Genomic DNA, 15,546 nt, shown 5'->3' with positions numbered 1-15,546 from the left:
GGTCTTGAACTTTTGGCTTCAAATGATCCTCCCACCTCAGCCTCCCCAAATGTTGGGATAACAGGTATGAGCCACCATGCTGAACACTAGAAGGTTTTATATATATACTGAGAAGCTTCTCCTTATCACTGATCCCTGGTCACCCTGTTACCCTTGCTAGAGGCAACCAATAGTGACAGCATTTAAAAAATATTTTCAGAGATATTTTATCTTCTGTATACCAAAACGCATATATTCTCTATCCCCCAACCCTTTTTTATGTCTGAATATTATTTCATTGTATTGTCAGGCAAAATTGTGAAAGATTTTGAAATGGGGAAAAAGAAACAAAAGAAAAAAAGATTACTGGGTGTCTTTTCAACGGAATACTGAATTTTTTTAGTGAACACTTCTAGGTTACCTAATACTGTAGGAGTCTGTATCTTCCACTGTCTTAATGAAGTATTTTAAACACGGTTAAGTTGGAGAAAACGGGAAGTAATGTAAGTGAATTTTGCCTGCTGGAGAGGCAATTGATTTCCCTTTCTCCCCAAGATGTCCATTTTATATCTATTAACAAATTAATTTCATTATTCCTAATGGCCTATGTATCTGTTCTTTATTTTTTTATTTTTATTTTTGAGGAGTCTGACTTTGTTGCCCAGGCTGGAGTGCAGTGGTACAACCTCAGCTCACTGCAACGTCTGCCTTCTGGGCTCAAGTGATTCTCCTGCCTCAGCCTCCCGAGTGGCTGGGATTACAGGTGGCTGCCATCAAGCCCAGCTAATTTTTGTATTTTTAGTAGAGACAGGGTTTCACCATGTTGGCCAGGCTGGTCTTGAACTCCTGGACTCCAGTAATCCCCTGCCTTGGCTTCCTAAAGTGCTGGGATTACAGGTGTGAGCCACCGTGCCCAGCCTATATCTATCTGTTCTTTAGATTGTTCTTTGAACAATTTGTTACAAAGAAAATTTTTCTTTTTCTTCTTTTAAGAAACTCACGGTCTATGTAACATCTTATTGGTTCCCTCATTAATCAATGAGTTACAACGTTGGCATATGTTAATTTTATATTTGTATGACAGCCATAATTTTACCTATAAAAATTATCCCTAATAGTTTTAGGTGGTCATCCACTGAGATGCCTGATGACAAAGCCAGGTAAACTGCCTTGCTGGAAAAGTGGATTTTGTGGGTTACTTAAACCTAGGCTTATGGTTTCTTAGATCCCAGAAAAACCCCTAGTGTCAGTAGAACTTTAACTTGGCTATTTCTCTAGTTTTTTCCCCATTTTTTTCCTTGATTTTGTGTTTTCTTTTGTTCACACATGACAAATAAGTATTCTCTACTGGTGGCAGCAGTGACTGGGGATTTGATTTTATGGTGTGATGTATTTGATGCTTTCTGTAAATGAATGATAGAGATTTATTTTCTATTGAGTGAGAAATGACAGAAAATTTGGCTTGCTAGTCTTTTTTTGTTTGTTTATTTTGAACTCAGTTAAAAATGTTATGTTCAGTGGGAAAGAGAACAGTTCTTCGATATTTGCACTGCTGAGCTTCTGTGTGTGTGTGTGTGTGTGTGTGTGTGAGACAGAGTCTCTCTCTGTTGCCCAGGCTGGAGTGCAATGGCACGATCTCCACTCACTGCAATCTCCACCTCCCAAGTTCAAGCAATTCTCCTTGTCGCCCTCCCAAGTAGCTGGGTTTACAGGTTCCCATCACCATGCTCGGATAATTTTTGTATTATTAGTAGAGATGGGGTTTCACCATGTTGGTCAGGCTGGTCTCAAACTTTTGAGCTCAGTTGATCCACCCACCTCGGCCTGCCAAAGTGCTAGGATTACAGGCATGAGCCACTGTGCCCGACTGTCGAGCTTTTGTGTTTCTATGTTTACTCTTGACCTATGGCTGAAGTTGTAGAACTGAAGCTAAAAGTTTTCTATATATCTGTGCCTATGTGTCTTTGTGTTTATGTGTCTATAATTCAGAAAGACCCTTTCCTCCCATTTTATGAGTATAAAATATTTTCTTAGCTCCAGAAAGTATTAATAAATTAGATTATAATCTCTTAAATTAAAGGGGCTCTGTTCTGATTGGCTTATTGAGTTAAATAAGTGCTTATGTAAACCAAATGTCCCTAAAAATGCCTGTAACAGAAGGACTTTTTTTTGGTCTTTTTTCCCCCCCTTTTTGTGGAGAACAGGGTCTCACTATATTGCCTAGACAGGTCTCGAACTCCTGGACTCAAGCTATCCTCTCGCCTCTGCCTCCCTAAGAGCTGCGATTACAGGCATGAGCCACCGCGCACAGCCAGGACTTTGACTTCTAACATTTTAAATGTGCTAAACTTTAAAAAATTCTTCTTATAGAAACTTAATTTAGGAATATTTTAGGAATCCCCGTTCACATAATTAAAGCAAATGAGATTAGTATGATAACTTTGATGAGAAAATAACAACTATATCTTTTCTGGATTTATCAGTGTATTAAATCATAAAATACAATTATACAATTTATTTTACTGGGGCTTATTTTTTCTAAACTTATACAGGACATACAGATTTTCTAGTCAAGTAAGCTAACATTACTCCTCCATAATGTTTAAGATGATAAAAAACATAAATTTGTGTGAAATAAAATAGAATAATTATTTTGACAAACTTTTATATAAAGAATAATTAAGTTTTTAAAGTCTTCCAGTTTAAACAATTTTTGAGATCTTTGGGTAGCTTACAATCTTGAATTAATATTACATTATGCAAATGTATCAGTAATTATTGGATACGTAAATAATTTCTAAGATGCAATTCTGAGATTTTGATTATTAAATATCATATTTCTATGCTTTTGCTTATTTTTAAATATTCTGTAAATAATCTAAATCTTTGGATCATTTAATGAATGTGCTCATTTTGCCACTCTATGATGTAAAAGCGATGTGTATGTTTGTAGAAAGTTGTGTTATGTGTGTTCGTGAACTTTGCTAGTCTACTAAAATACTCCTTTATATTAAACAGTTTTCAGTTACCTACCTTCATCCAATTTTCTGTGTAAAGTAGAGGTTAACTACTTTGATTAAAAGTTATAACTACAGCTTGGGCAACATAACAAGACCCCATCTCTAAGAAAAAGAAAAAAATTAGCTGGGTGTGGTGCCTGTAGTTTGTTCTAGCTGCTCAGGAGGCTGAGGAGAGAGGATCGCTTGAGCCCAGGAGTTCAAGGCTATGGTGAGCTATGATTGCACTAGTGCACTCCAGCTTAGGTGACAGAGTGAGACCTTGTCTAAAAAAAATTATAATTAATATGGCTCATTGAGACTATACTGTGAACATTGGTGCTAGAGAAATATAATTATTTATGTGCCTTGTTTGTCAAGGAAAAAGAGAGTAGTTTTATCCTAATGGAGGTATTCTCAAACCCTTTGATCTCAGGATCCCTTCACATTTTTAAAACTTTTAAAGACAACTAAAGAGCTTTTGTTTAAGTAGGTTATATTTATCAGCATTTGCCATATTGGAAATGAAAATTAAGAAAGCTTTAAAGTATTTGATCCTTTTGAAAAACAGAGATGATGAACTGATTGCATGCTAACCTAAATAACACATTTAATAAAAACAAATTATATTTTAAAAAATTAGTGAGGAGACTTGCATTGTTTTAAATTTTTGCAAATCTCTTTGAGACCTGGCTAATAGAACACAGCCAGAGTCTCATATCTCCTGCATTCAATCTGTGATATCATATATCATATGGGTTATAAAAAAACTTCATTGTACACTGGTGAGAAGACAAGTGAAAAAGGCAATTCTAAGGTGTCAATTTATTCTAGAATATGAAACATTTAAAATGAATTTGCCTTGGTTTATAATACCTGAGTCTGAAAAGAATATATGCAATGGGCTAAAATTTTGGCATAGTTTGCCTAGTTTTGATGGTCTTGCTTTCTTGGTTTACTGATTAATGCCTTTGTCTACAATAGGTGAGATTAAAAAAAAAGTTCTGTGTATAGCAAAGTGTCTGTGTTTTACCAGAGTAATTTTCTGTGCTTTATATTAACTTATACGTCCTTTTTTTTTTTTTTTTTGAGATGGCATCTTGCTCTGTCACACAGGCTGGAGTACAATGGTGTGATCTCAGCTCACTGCAACCTCTGCCTCCCAGGTTCAAGCGATTCTCATGCCTCAGCCTCCCGAGTAGCTGGGATTACAGGCGCACACCACCACACCCAGCTAATTTCAGTATTTTTAGTAGAGATGGGGTTTCACCACGTTGGCCAGGCTGCTCTTGAACTCCTGACCTCAGGTGATGTGCCTGCCTCAGCCTCCCAAAGTGCTGGGATTACAGGCGGGGGCCACCACGCCTGGCCTTATATGTCCTTATTTAGGAAAAATAAGAACAAAGAGTCTGCATTTATGAAAGAGGAGGCTGCTTACAAGGCAGCCAGGTGAGGAGGATGGATGATATTTCTCAAACCACATCCCTGAAAATTTGGAGATGAGGGTTTTTAAGAATTGTCTGGTGGTCAGGGGGCTAGGGAATGGGTTCTACTGATTGGTTGGGTCAGGGATGAAATCACAGAGGTGTCAAAACTGTCTTCATGTGTTAAGTCAGCTCCTTGGTGGGGGTAACCAGTCCAGGTGGTGTCAGTTGGTCTACCAGAATGCCAAGTCTGAAAAATATCTCAAAGATCAGTCTTAGGTTTCACAATAGGGGTATTACCTATAAGAGCAATTGGAGAAGTTACCAATATTGTAACCACTGGTTATGTGACTCCTCCAGCAGTAAGCAATTATAAAAAGTGAGCTAAGAGACAATTATTGATTACTGTTTATGCATATATTTTAACAGAATTCAGGGTCCTACAGTAATCTTAACTTTGTAGGCTTTTATTAGTTTTATAAATGTGGTTTCAGACCCTAAACAGAGGGGTGAGTTTTGGGAAGGGACTGTTATCATCCTCACTTTAAAGTTAAATTATAAACTAAATTTCTCCCACAGTTAGCTTGGGCTATGCACAGAAATCAGCAAAGGCACTTAGCTTGTGAAGTTAGAAACAAGATGAAATCAGTTATGTCAGTTTTTCTAACTGCTATAATTTTGCCAAGCCAGTTTCAGATTGTTTACGTTTTTCTGGTTAACTCTTTCCCCTTTTGCCCTGCGAATACTTGCCCAGCAGCACTTGCAGCTGCAGTGTTTACCCCGAGATAACTTTGCCATTAAACATCTCACTTTTATTATTATTTTTGCATTGCTCTAGTATATCAACTTTAGAAACAAAAAACATCATCATTCTACTTACAGCATTCTGGTTTTTGTAGTGGCATTTCCATTTACAAAATATAGTAATTCTCCATTGCTGAAAATGTCAAATCCTAGAAAATGTAGCATTCCTATGCACGATGTTAACATCGTTCTTGAACAGTTATTGACCAAAGATTCATTTGATGAATTCAATTTTTCTGAAATAGACAATTCTGATGATTCAGATGATTCTGATGTTAGTTCTGTTTAGAAATAACTCCAAGATCAGTTTTTATATTTTATTTTCACATTAAAAATCAGACAGATTTGCTTCAGCCTCAGAGCATGTTTATATAAAATTAAATGAGCATTGGCAACAAGCTGCCCCCCACTTTTTAAAAAATGGCAAAAGGGTTAAAGGGGGAGATTAGCATTTTTCAAGGGGAAGTGTTTCCTTACAGAGGGGTTTTAACTAAACAAAAGGAGTATAGAACTTTTTTTGGTAGGGGGTAGTAGGGGGTTCCTGAATGGATGAAATTGTCTACTAGTTAAGAAAACATTTACCAATTCCCATAGTGTTTGTGCTCATGGTCATTCTTAGGATAATATACAACATCTAGGTCTAAGATTGGAAAGGGAAATATCATGTATTATTTTGAGTCTTTTGGTTGGGGGTATTAATAAAAATGTGATAAAATCAAGGTAAACTGAACAAAATCTTTACTCCCAAAGCTGATTCTTCCAGACAAGATACGAACAGAAATATTGGGATCCAGCAAAGAGTATACAGGTAGCCAAAGGAAACAGTAACTGAAAAGATTAATATAATTTACAGAAATGATCCTCAGAAGAATAAAGAGTTGATGGATTTGAACTTGTATTACCTTTTATAAAGAAAAAAAGGGAAAAGAAGAGCTAAAATAGGATCCAAGTTTGTTACCTTTGACACTCTAGCTAGAGAGTGTATAGGACTCTTGGGAATCTCTCCAGAGTAGATGGGAAGTCTTGGTGTGTCCCGACATAGATAGGAGAAATTTGGGTAACTGATGGTTTGTAATAGACATTTGTTGTTTTGTGCTGTCATCCTTCTGTTAACAGTGTCCTAACTTTTTTCAGAAAAAGCATCTTTTATCTCACTTCCAGTTCATATAGTTTGTTAGTTTGGATTCCTTTAAGCAGAGCCTGAGATTAGAAGTTGGATGTAGGGATTTAGTTGGGAGATGATATCAAGAAGCAGAAGTGAGGAAGTAGGGAGAGTATGAAACACATGAAACATGGAAAAGCCAATAGCCAATAGAGTGATTTATCAAGTTCATTATCACTGCGGCAAGTGGGGCTCAATTCTGTCAAAGATCCTATAGGAACTCATTAGAATGTTCCTGGATATAACCTCTCTGAAGGTTGGGAGGCTACAGAATTATCTGCTATCTCCATCCCTACTTGGTTGAATATTGCCACTAGGGACATTAAATCCCCTGCACTTTGGGCCTGTGCCCATGTAGAAGTTGAGGAAATTCCCATTGCTTTGGAAAGCCTTGAAGCAGAAAAGTGGAGAAACACAGGGCAGGTGCTTGAGTGTGGTGGGTTCAGTATGCACAGAAAATTCTATCACAGCTGATGCTGAAATCAGAGGTGGCACAAGGGGAAGTGACACAGGGTACCAAAGAGTCTGTTACAGTAGCTTAAGTGGTATTGAGTCCATTTCATGTTCAGGAGCGGGAATATGACTTAACTGGGAAATCAGAATGGTGCATTCCCTGGGGTGTTTGGTTTAAAAATGGGCATGCTACCCTATTTGGACTGATTAGAGTCAGGCCTAAGACTTTTGTTTGTCTACAATAAAAGAGATACTTTCTTATTTTCTGGGGCAGAAGCAATAATGACTAAGTCTGGAGATACAGACTGCCATCTTGCTACCATGTGGATTAGATCTCCGTGAAGAAAGTCAGCACGGAGGAAAGAAGAGTTGAGAAATGGAGGGAGAACAAGTCATATTGACATTATCTGAGTGTTGAATCCAGCAAAGCTTAATTCTCATTTACATAAGCCAAGAATTCCTCCTTCTTCAAACTTATCCTCCCTCACCCTAAGCCAGTTTTTTATAGCTTACAACAGAAAGAAACATGACAGACACAGAATCTCTTTCTAATTGGGTAAGGTCTTGGAGCTTAGATGGTCTCTCTTGGTAGAAGGAAGCCATCTTGCAGAGGGGCAGTTTTGGTACCTGAACTCCTTTGTTAATCAATGAGAGAGACAAGAATCTGCTGAATTATGAAATCTACTTCTGTCCATCTGCAAACATCACGACTTTCCCCTGCAGCTGTAACATCAGATCACTTGATTGTCATTTGCGTTTTTAGTTTCTGGTAACTTTATTGGGAATTGCCTATGCATGTAAAAAGTATTTTTGTTACATTTGCCTAGTGTTTTTAAGTGCTTATAGAAGAAGAGTTTTCTGTTTATCTACTTTGCTGGGACCACTCTTTATTAATTTATGTATTAACTCACTCTATAGCAGATGCCAATGATGGCTGCACTATATTCCCCTGGCTCCATAAATTCACCTACATCAGCAGACAGTTGTTGGCACTTGGTCTGTCGCTGTTTTGCTGCCTGAGGGCTTTCTCTGCCCTGTAGGCACTTGCTCCACTAAAAGCAGGGGCAACTCTACTTTCTCTGTACTGAGGTGGAATGATTTTTGAAGTTTATTTTATCTGATACTAACATAACTACTTCAGCCTTCTTATGGTTACTATTTGCATGGTATATCTTTCCCATCCATTTCCTTTCAACTTGTGCCTTTATATTGAAAGTGCATCTCTTGTAGATAGCATGTTGTTGCGTCTTGCTTTTTTTATTAATTTTACGATCTCTGACTTTCAATAGGAGTATTTAGTTCATTAAAATTTAATGTAGTTACTGATGTGGTTGGATTTAGAGCTATTATTTTATTACTTGTTTTCTGTTTGTTTCTGTTTTTATTCTTTCTTGTCTGCTTTCTTTTTGATTGTTTGATTGATTGATTGATTTATTATTGTTTAGCTAGACCACTTCATGTTATTATTATTATTATTGTTATTATTATTTTTGGTGGCTGCTTCATGTAAAATGTAGAACCCATGCAACTTTTTTTTTTTTAACGGAGTCTGGCTCTGTAGCCCAGAATGGAGTGCAGTGTGGCGCAATCTCGGCTCACTGCAAGCTCCGCCTCCCGGGTTCACGCCATTCTCCTGCCTCAGCCTCCTGAGTAGCTGGGACTACAGGCGCCTGCCACCACGCCCGGCTAATTTTTTTGTATTTTTAGTAGAGACGGGGTTTCACCGTGTTAGCCAGGATGATCTCGATCTCCTGACCTCGTGATCCATCCGCCTCGGCCTCCCAAAGTGCTGGGATTACAGGCGTCCATGCAACTTTATATATCAATTAACCGCCCCCTTTGGCCCTTTACGATATACAGTAGTCTCCCCCGTAACTTGCTGTTTCACTTGCTGCAGTTTCAGTTACCCACAGTCAATTGTAATCCACAAATATTAAATGGAAAATTCCAGAAATAAATAATTCATAAGCTCTAAATTATACACTGTTCTGAGTAGTGTGATGAAAGCCTTGTGCCATCCTACTCCATCCCACCCAGAACATGAATCATCCCTTTGTCCAGTGTATCTATGCTGTATGCTCTACTCACCTGTTATGGTTTTGCTGTGTCCACACCCAAATTTCATTTTGAATTCCCACGTGTTGTGGGAGGGACCCCGTGGGAGGTAATTGAGTCATGGGGGCAGGTCTTTCCTGTGCTGTTCTCGTGATAGTGAATAAGTCTCATGAGATCTGATGGTTTTATAAAGGGGAGCTTCCCTGAATAAGCTCTCTTCTCCTGTCTGCCGCCATGTGAAACATGTCTTTCACCTTCCGCCATGATTGCCAGGCCTCCGCAGCCACGTGGAACTGTAAGTCCATTAAACTTCTTTCCTTTGTAAATTGCCCAGTTTGGGGTATGTCTTTATCAGCAGTGTGAAAAGGGACTAATACATCACTTATTAGTCACCTAGTAGCCATCTTGGTTATCAGATTGACTGTCATGGTATCATAGTGCTTGCTTCAGGTAACCCTTATTTTACTTAGTAATGGCCCCAAAGTGCAAGAGTAGTGATACTCGCAATTTGGATATGCCAAAGAGAAGCTATAAACTGCTTCCTTTAAGTGGAAAGGTGAAAGTTCCCAACTTACTAAGGAGAGAAAAAAAAAATCACATGCTGAGCTTGCTAAGATCTGTGGTAGGAACAAATCTTCTGTCTGTGAAATCGTGAATAAGGAAAAAGAAATTTATGCTAGTTTTGCTGTTGCACCTCACACTGCAGAAGTTATGGCCACAGTGCATGATGAGTGCTTGGTTAGGATGGAAAAGGCATTAAGTCTGTGAGTGAAAGACATGAATAGATATGTGTTTTGCTTGATGGCAATAGGGTTTGATACTATCTTGTTTTAGGCATCCACTGGAGGTCTTAGAACATATCCCCTGAGGATAAGCGGATACTACTGTAGATGTTATATTTTACAACTACATATATTAAAAACTTCACAAGACAATGTCATAATATTTGCTTTAAATAATGATATTTATCTTTTAAAGAGGAAAAAATGGTCTCTCATATTTACCTATATTAACCACTTCAAAAGCTCTTTATTTCTTTCTGAAGATCTCGGTTTCCATTTGGTTTCATTTTTCTTCCAGTCCAAAAAAAAAGGTTCTTTGACATTTCATATAGTGCAGTTCTCCTTATAGTATTCTACTGCATGGAAATGTCTTTATTTTGCCTTTGTACTTGAAAAGACATTTTCATTGGATATAGAATTCTGAGTTGACAGATTTTTTTTTTTCTTTCAGCACTTTAGAGATGTTTCACTGTCTTCTGATCACCATAGTTTCTGAGGAGGAAATCAGTATATATTAGAATAGTTGTCCCCATATAAGCGATATGCCATTTTTCTTTGGCTACTTTCAAGAAGATTTTTTCTTTATTGTTGCTTTTTGGCAGTTTGACTATGATGTGTCTAAGTGTGGTTTTCTTCAAATTTATCCTTCTGGGCAGCTTTTTTTTTTTTTTTCTGAGACAGGGTCTCACTCCATCACCCAGACTGGAGTGTAGGATGCAATCTTGCCTCACTGCAACCTCCGCCTCCCAGGCTCAAGCAATTCTCCTGCTTCAGCCTCCCAAGTAGCTGGGATTACAGGCGCACGCCACTACCGCCCGGCTAATTTTTGTATTTTTAGTAGAGATGGGGTTTCACCATGTTTGCCAGGCTGGTTTCAAACTCCTGACCACAAATGATCCACCTGCCTCGGCCTCCCAAAGTGCTGGGATTACAGGCATGAGCCACTGCGCCCGGCCTTTATGGGCAGCTTGACTCTAAATAATGTCTTTCACCAAATTTCAAAATTTTGGGCCATTAAATTTCAAACATCCCCCTCCCCCCAGCTCCATTCTGTCTGTGTTTTCCTTCTAGGAATCTGATTACGTATGTGTTAGATCTTCTGTCATTGTCCCATAGATCTCCAAGACACTGATAGTTTTAAAAATTGTAAAAAACCTTTGTCCTTCAGACTGGATAATATCTGTTAATCTAAGTTTACAGATTCTTTCTTCTGTCATGTCCAGTTTGCTGTTAAGTCCATCTAGTTAGATTTTTATTTTCAAAATTCCGTCTTTTATTTCAAGAATTTTGATTCTTTTTTAAAGTTTCTATTTTTTGCTGATATTCTTTGCATTTTCACTAATATAAGCATATTTTGTTTCATTTCAGTGAACAGAATTATAAAATCTGCTTTAAAATTCATGTCTGCTAATTTTATCATCTAGATCACTTTGAAATTGATCTTTTTCCTTTTTTTTCTTGAGAGATAGGATCTCACTCTGCCACCCAAGGCTGGAGTACAGTGGTCTGATCATGGCTCCTTGTGGCCTCAACTTCTTGGGCTCAAGTGATCCTCCGTGTGCCTATTATCCGAGTAGCTGGGACAATAAACACATGACACCATACCTGGCTAATTTTAAAATTTTTTGTAGAGATGGGGTCCCACTATGTTACCTAGGCTTGTCTCAAATTCCTGGGCTCAAGTGATCCTCTCATCTTGGCCTCTCAAAGTTCTGGGATTATAGGCATGGGCCATTATGCTCACCTGAATTGATCTTGGCTCATTGTCTTTTCTCTTGAAAATGAACATTTTCCTTGTTCTTAATATGTTGGGCAATTTTGCATTGTGTTGTGGACTCTGTAGAATGTTTTGTAGTTAAGACTCTAGTTTCTACTGTATATCTCCAAAGAGTGTTAATATTTTAAGTGGAAAATTAACTTTGTCAAACTCATACTGTACATGCTTTCTCTTGGCCAGCAGCTGAAATCTCAGCTCATTCTTCTTGTCCTTAGCTGAGGTACTTAGAGTCTCTGCCTCATTCATGTATAGTTCAGGGACTTGGGTAGAGTTCATAAACAGAATTCAGGCCTCTCCCTTTCTGGCTCTCTTTTTTCTCAGTTTCCTTCCACACTTTCCAGGTTCTGTGGTCACTCTGAATTCCATTCTCTAATTCTTCAGGCCAGAAAGACTGCTTTCTATTAGAATTTTAGCCACCCTGTGCAGTGCTGACTTTAGCCTGCCCTCAGGCTAAAATCTGTAACAATGGGAAACTCATCCTCTTCTAGTCCTTCTTCCAAGTTTTAATTCTTACAGAATCTTCTAGCTTTTGTTCACTTTCCAGTGACTTCGGGTCATTTTTTTTTTTGTTTATTTTACTTTATTTATTTTGTCCAGAGATTATAAGTAAATATGAGTTCTTATTTTTGAAAAGATTTGTCCTGATAGGTTCTTACTTGGCCATCTGAGACATATCTCGTATAGTATCTTAGTGGGCTTGAGCCCATTTCCCCACATTGTAACCTGATCATTTTGTTGACTTTTCTTATTCTCAGTCTCTCTTCCTCACATATGCTTCCTAAACTGCCTACATTTAAGAGTTTATCATGGTCCAATTTAATGGTGACATAAATTAAGATATACATTTATTAAATCATTTGTACAGTCAAATACATTATTTAGTTTAATCCTCCCAACAGGTCTAAAAAGTGTGCTTTGTGAGAAGAATTTAAATATTATCTCTATTTTACTGGGTTTCATTGTGATTGTATCTTGCATATGATACTAAGTTTAGTAAGTGGCAGAATCCAACTTTAAAACCAGATGTGTCTGATTCTAAAATCTTATAGTACTGTGTGTTTTGGGCTAGTTACTTTACGTTTTTTATCCTTGTTTTCACATATGTAAAATGGGGATGATATAGCAATGAAATATAGAATTATATGTCAGTTAAATGAGATATTGTGAATACATGATATAGTGCAAGCAAAATAGTGGGTATTTATGTTAGCTTTCATTGTATAACAACCTCGAATTCTCAATGGTTTACAAGAATAAATATTTATTTCTTGTCTCCGGTTCATGTTGTCAACTACTGGTTGGATGCTATGAATCTATGCAGACTGCAGGCTGAGTCTGCTCCATATATCTCTTTATTTTGGAACATGAACTAAAGGAGAGCCTCATGTGCAACATGCCTTTCTTATGGCAGAGGGCACAGGAACTAGAGTACTTTTGGAGTCTTGTAATCTCTCTAAAAGGCTGTGTTCAGAAATGATATACAGCAAATATTCCATTGGTCAAAGCAATTCACGTGTCCAAGCCCCAAATCAGTGGGCTGGGGAGATATATTTTATTCGCAAAGGAGAGAATGAATAATTGCAAACAATAACATAATCTACCACAGATATAATCATGATGTTTTGCTTCTACAATACCACAGTTACTATTTTCCAATAACTGGAGTAGAAGGTGGATCATATAAAGGATATGGCTACTTGAAATGGCAAAAGTACAAAGGAGTATTTTATTACATGCCAAGATAAGAGTTCAGATAAGAGCTGCTATGGGCATTTAGAAAAAGTTAGTGTGAGACACAAGGACTAGGAAAAGTCTCATGAATGAGAGATGGCTTGATCTGGGTCTTGAGAGATGATTCGAATTTAAATAAAAGTCATTTGAAGCAGCTATAGCAAAATGAGCAAAGGTACAGAGTTGGATTAATTTGATCCTGTTACTGGGGTGATTTTGCAGGGAGGATCATTGGAAGCAGGCTGGAGAGACTGAGTATCAGGCAGGAGATAAAAAGGAGACCTTAACAAATTTTAAACAAGATTCAGAATTGAAAAGTTATGTTTTAGGAAGATTGTCCTGGCAATTCTGTAGGAGGGAAGATGGGCGGCAGGGAGTATTTCTCCAGTGTTATACACAACAACCATTCTTCTTTTATGTAAGTTGTACACTGGCTCTGTGAGACGAGCATATCACAAAAATGTGGTGAGCATGACAAATATTTCCTCAATGCATACTTGACTCCCACTGGTAAGAAAACTTAAATTGTCTTACTTGTTTTTCTCAAAATCTCCTGTGTGACTAAATAAAGAGCATGCTTTGGTAGGAGACAATACTTCCCACACAGAAACATAATTAAAGCAACATATCAGATAGGCTGGATGGTCAATAAAACATTGCAAACTGGAGGAAAATATTTTTGCACTATCATTTTTTATTTTGCTTTTGAACTAATCAAGGAAAGACAATTTGAACACAATTTTCTTTTGTGCACTTAAAAGTAGAGAAAAGATTTCTAAAATTTTCCATCTTTGAATTTTTTTAGCAAAATACAATGCCCAGAAGCTTTTGGAAGGCAGTGACAGTGGCTGTGGTAAGAATTTCCATCCATTATTTTATCCCATTATTTCTCTGATTTTTTATTGTTACTGGTTTTGGTTCATTAATGACCTGTGATAAATATTTATTATGCAGTGCTGCTCTATTTTGGATTTGAAAATTAGTAACATAAGTTTGAATGAGATTATTTGATTTTCAGAATTGTATTTATGACTTAGCTAAGTGGAAAAACGCTCAACAGTAATGTATGCGTTTATCAACCCTTAAATCCATCACCTAAAAAATTAAGATTTTTTTTCAGATCTATTGGGCCATCGTTATTTATGTCATGAAGACTATATTGCTTCATAATTAATATGATATTGAAACTAGATATCAAAGGATGAAAAGCACTTAAAAATATATGTAGATTAACATCTGGAATCTTGGAGAGTGAAACTGAGGAAGAGAGAAGGGACTGAATATTTATTTACCTTTTCTTGCATGCCAGACACTGTAAAGTGCTATACTCACTTGTTAGAATAACCATTCAATGCAGTTGTTGCTGTTATTATCCTCATCTCGCATATGAGGAAACTTAGGCTCTCCAAGGTGAAGAAAGCTACTCAAGGCCTCATAGTTAATAGTGGGTAAAGCTGGTGTTCAACCTAGATGGGTTTGACTCTAATATCCAATCCCCTTCCATTACATAATGTTGTCTCTCCACATTGCTTTGTTCTCATATTTCCTAATCCTTTGTCAAAGGGAGCTGGATTCCATGTTGAACCTAGAATTTCTGTTTTAGTTAATGGATGGTCTATTTATTAGTGGTCCATGATTTTCAGAAGTTCAAATTTTAAAAAAATTAGTACTATAAACAAGGAAATTAAATTTATAATTTGGTGCTTAAAATATATACTTATATAAAAACAATTATATTACAATAATAATAAAAACAAAAAATATTCAAATATCACCATAAATCATCTCTTAGTTTTCCATGTTGTCTTTTAGTTTTTGACCATGTGCACACACAATTTGGTAAGAGTTATGTTCCTTAATTAAACATTTTAGTAACTATACACTATTTCACTAGGTAGACATAACATCATTGATTAAGTTATTCCTGTAATGTTTGAAACTTAAGTTGTTTTCAATTTTCTGCTACACTGTAATAAACATTTAAATTCATGTAGTGCTTTTCTTATTTTATATAATTTCTGTGGAATAAATTTCTGGTAGATATTGGGTCAAAGAGCAGCAAAATAAAAAATTAATACAAAATGTTCTACTTACAATTTTTAAGCTTAATGAAATAGAAAGTATTATCATATTGAAATGCTGTTGTGTCAGGGGTTCCCAGTACAACTCTCAGGCTTGATGATTCTCTAGAAGGACTCATGGAACTCAGAAAAGCTATTACAGTCATGATTATGTTTTATTACAGTGAAAGAGTGTAGATTAAAATGAGCAGTGGGAAAAGGTGCATAGCTGAAACCTAGGAGAAACCAGGAACAAGCTTCCCGATGTTGTCTAGCAGTGAAGTTGCAGGGGGGATGCGCTTAATTCGCTCAGTAATGACCTG

General features: G+C 37.0%; 1 protein-coding gene across 2 annotated transcripts in view; it reads left to right on the top strand.

The window, feature by feature from the left end:
• Positions 1-9,091: 9,091 nt before the first annotated feature.
• The window catches only part of FILIP1 (filamin A interacting protein 1), a 239,185-nt gene continuing 232,730 nt past the window's right edge, over positions 9,092-15,546 (top strand). For both annotated transcript variants that reach the window (XM_054493105.2, XM_054493103.2), the window contains exons 1-2: positions 9,092-9,168; positions 13,969-14,016. In XM_054493105.2, coding sequence (XP_054349080.2) covers positions 9,136-9,168; positions 13,969-14,016 — 81 coding nt within the window. In that variant the 5' untranslated portion in view covers positions 9,092-9,135. The remainder of the gene's footprint in view (positions 9,169-13,968; positions 14,017-15,546) is intronic.

Source organism: Pongo pygmaeus, chromosome 5, assembly GCF_028885625.2.
Source record: "Pongo pygmaeus isolate AG05252 chromosome 5, NHGRI_mPonPyg2-v2.0_pri, whole genome shotgun sequence".
In the NCBI taxonomy this organism is placed as follows: domain Eukaryota; kingdom Metazoa; phylum Chordata; class Mammalia; order Primates; family Hominidae; genus Pongo; species Pongo pygmaeus.
This window is presented reverse-complemented; position numbering and strand designations above follow the sequence as displayed.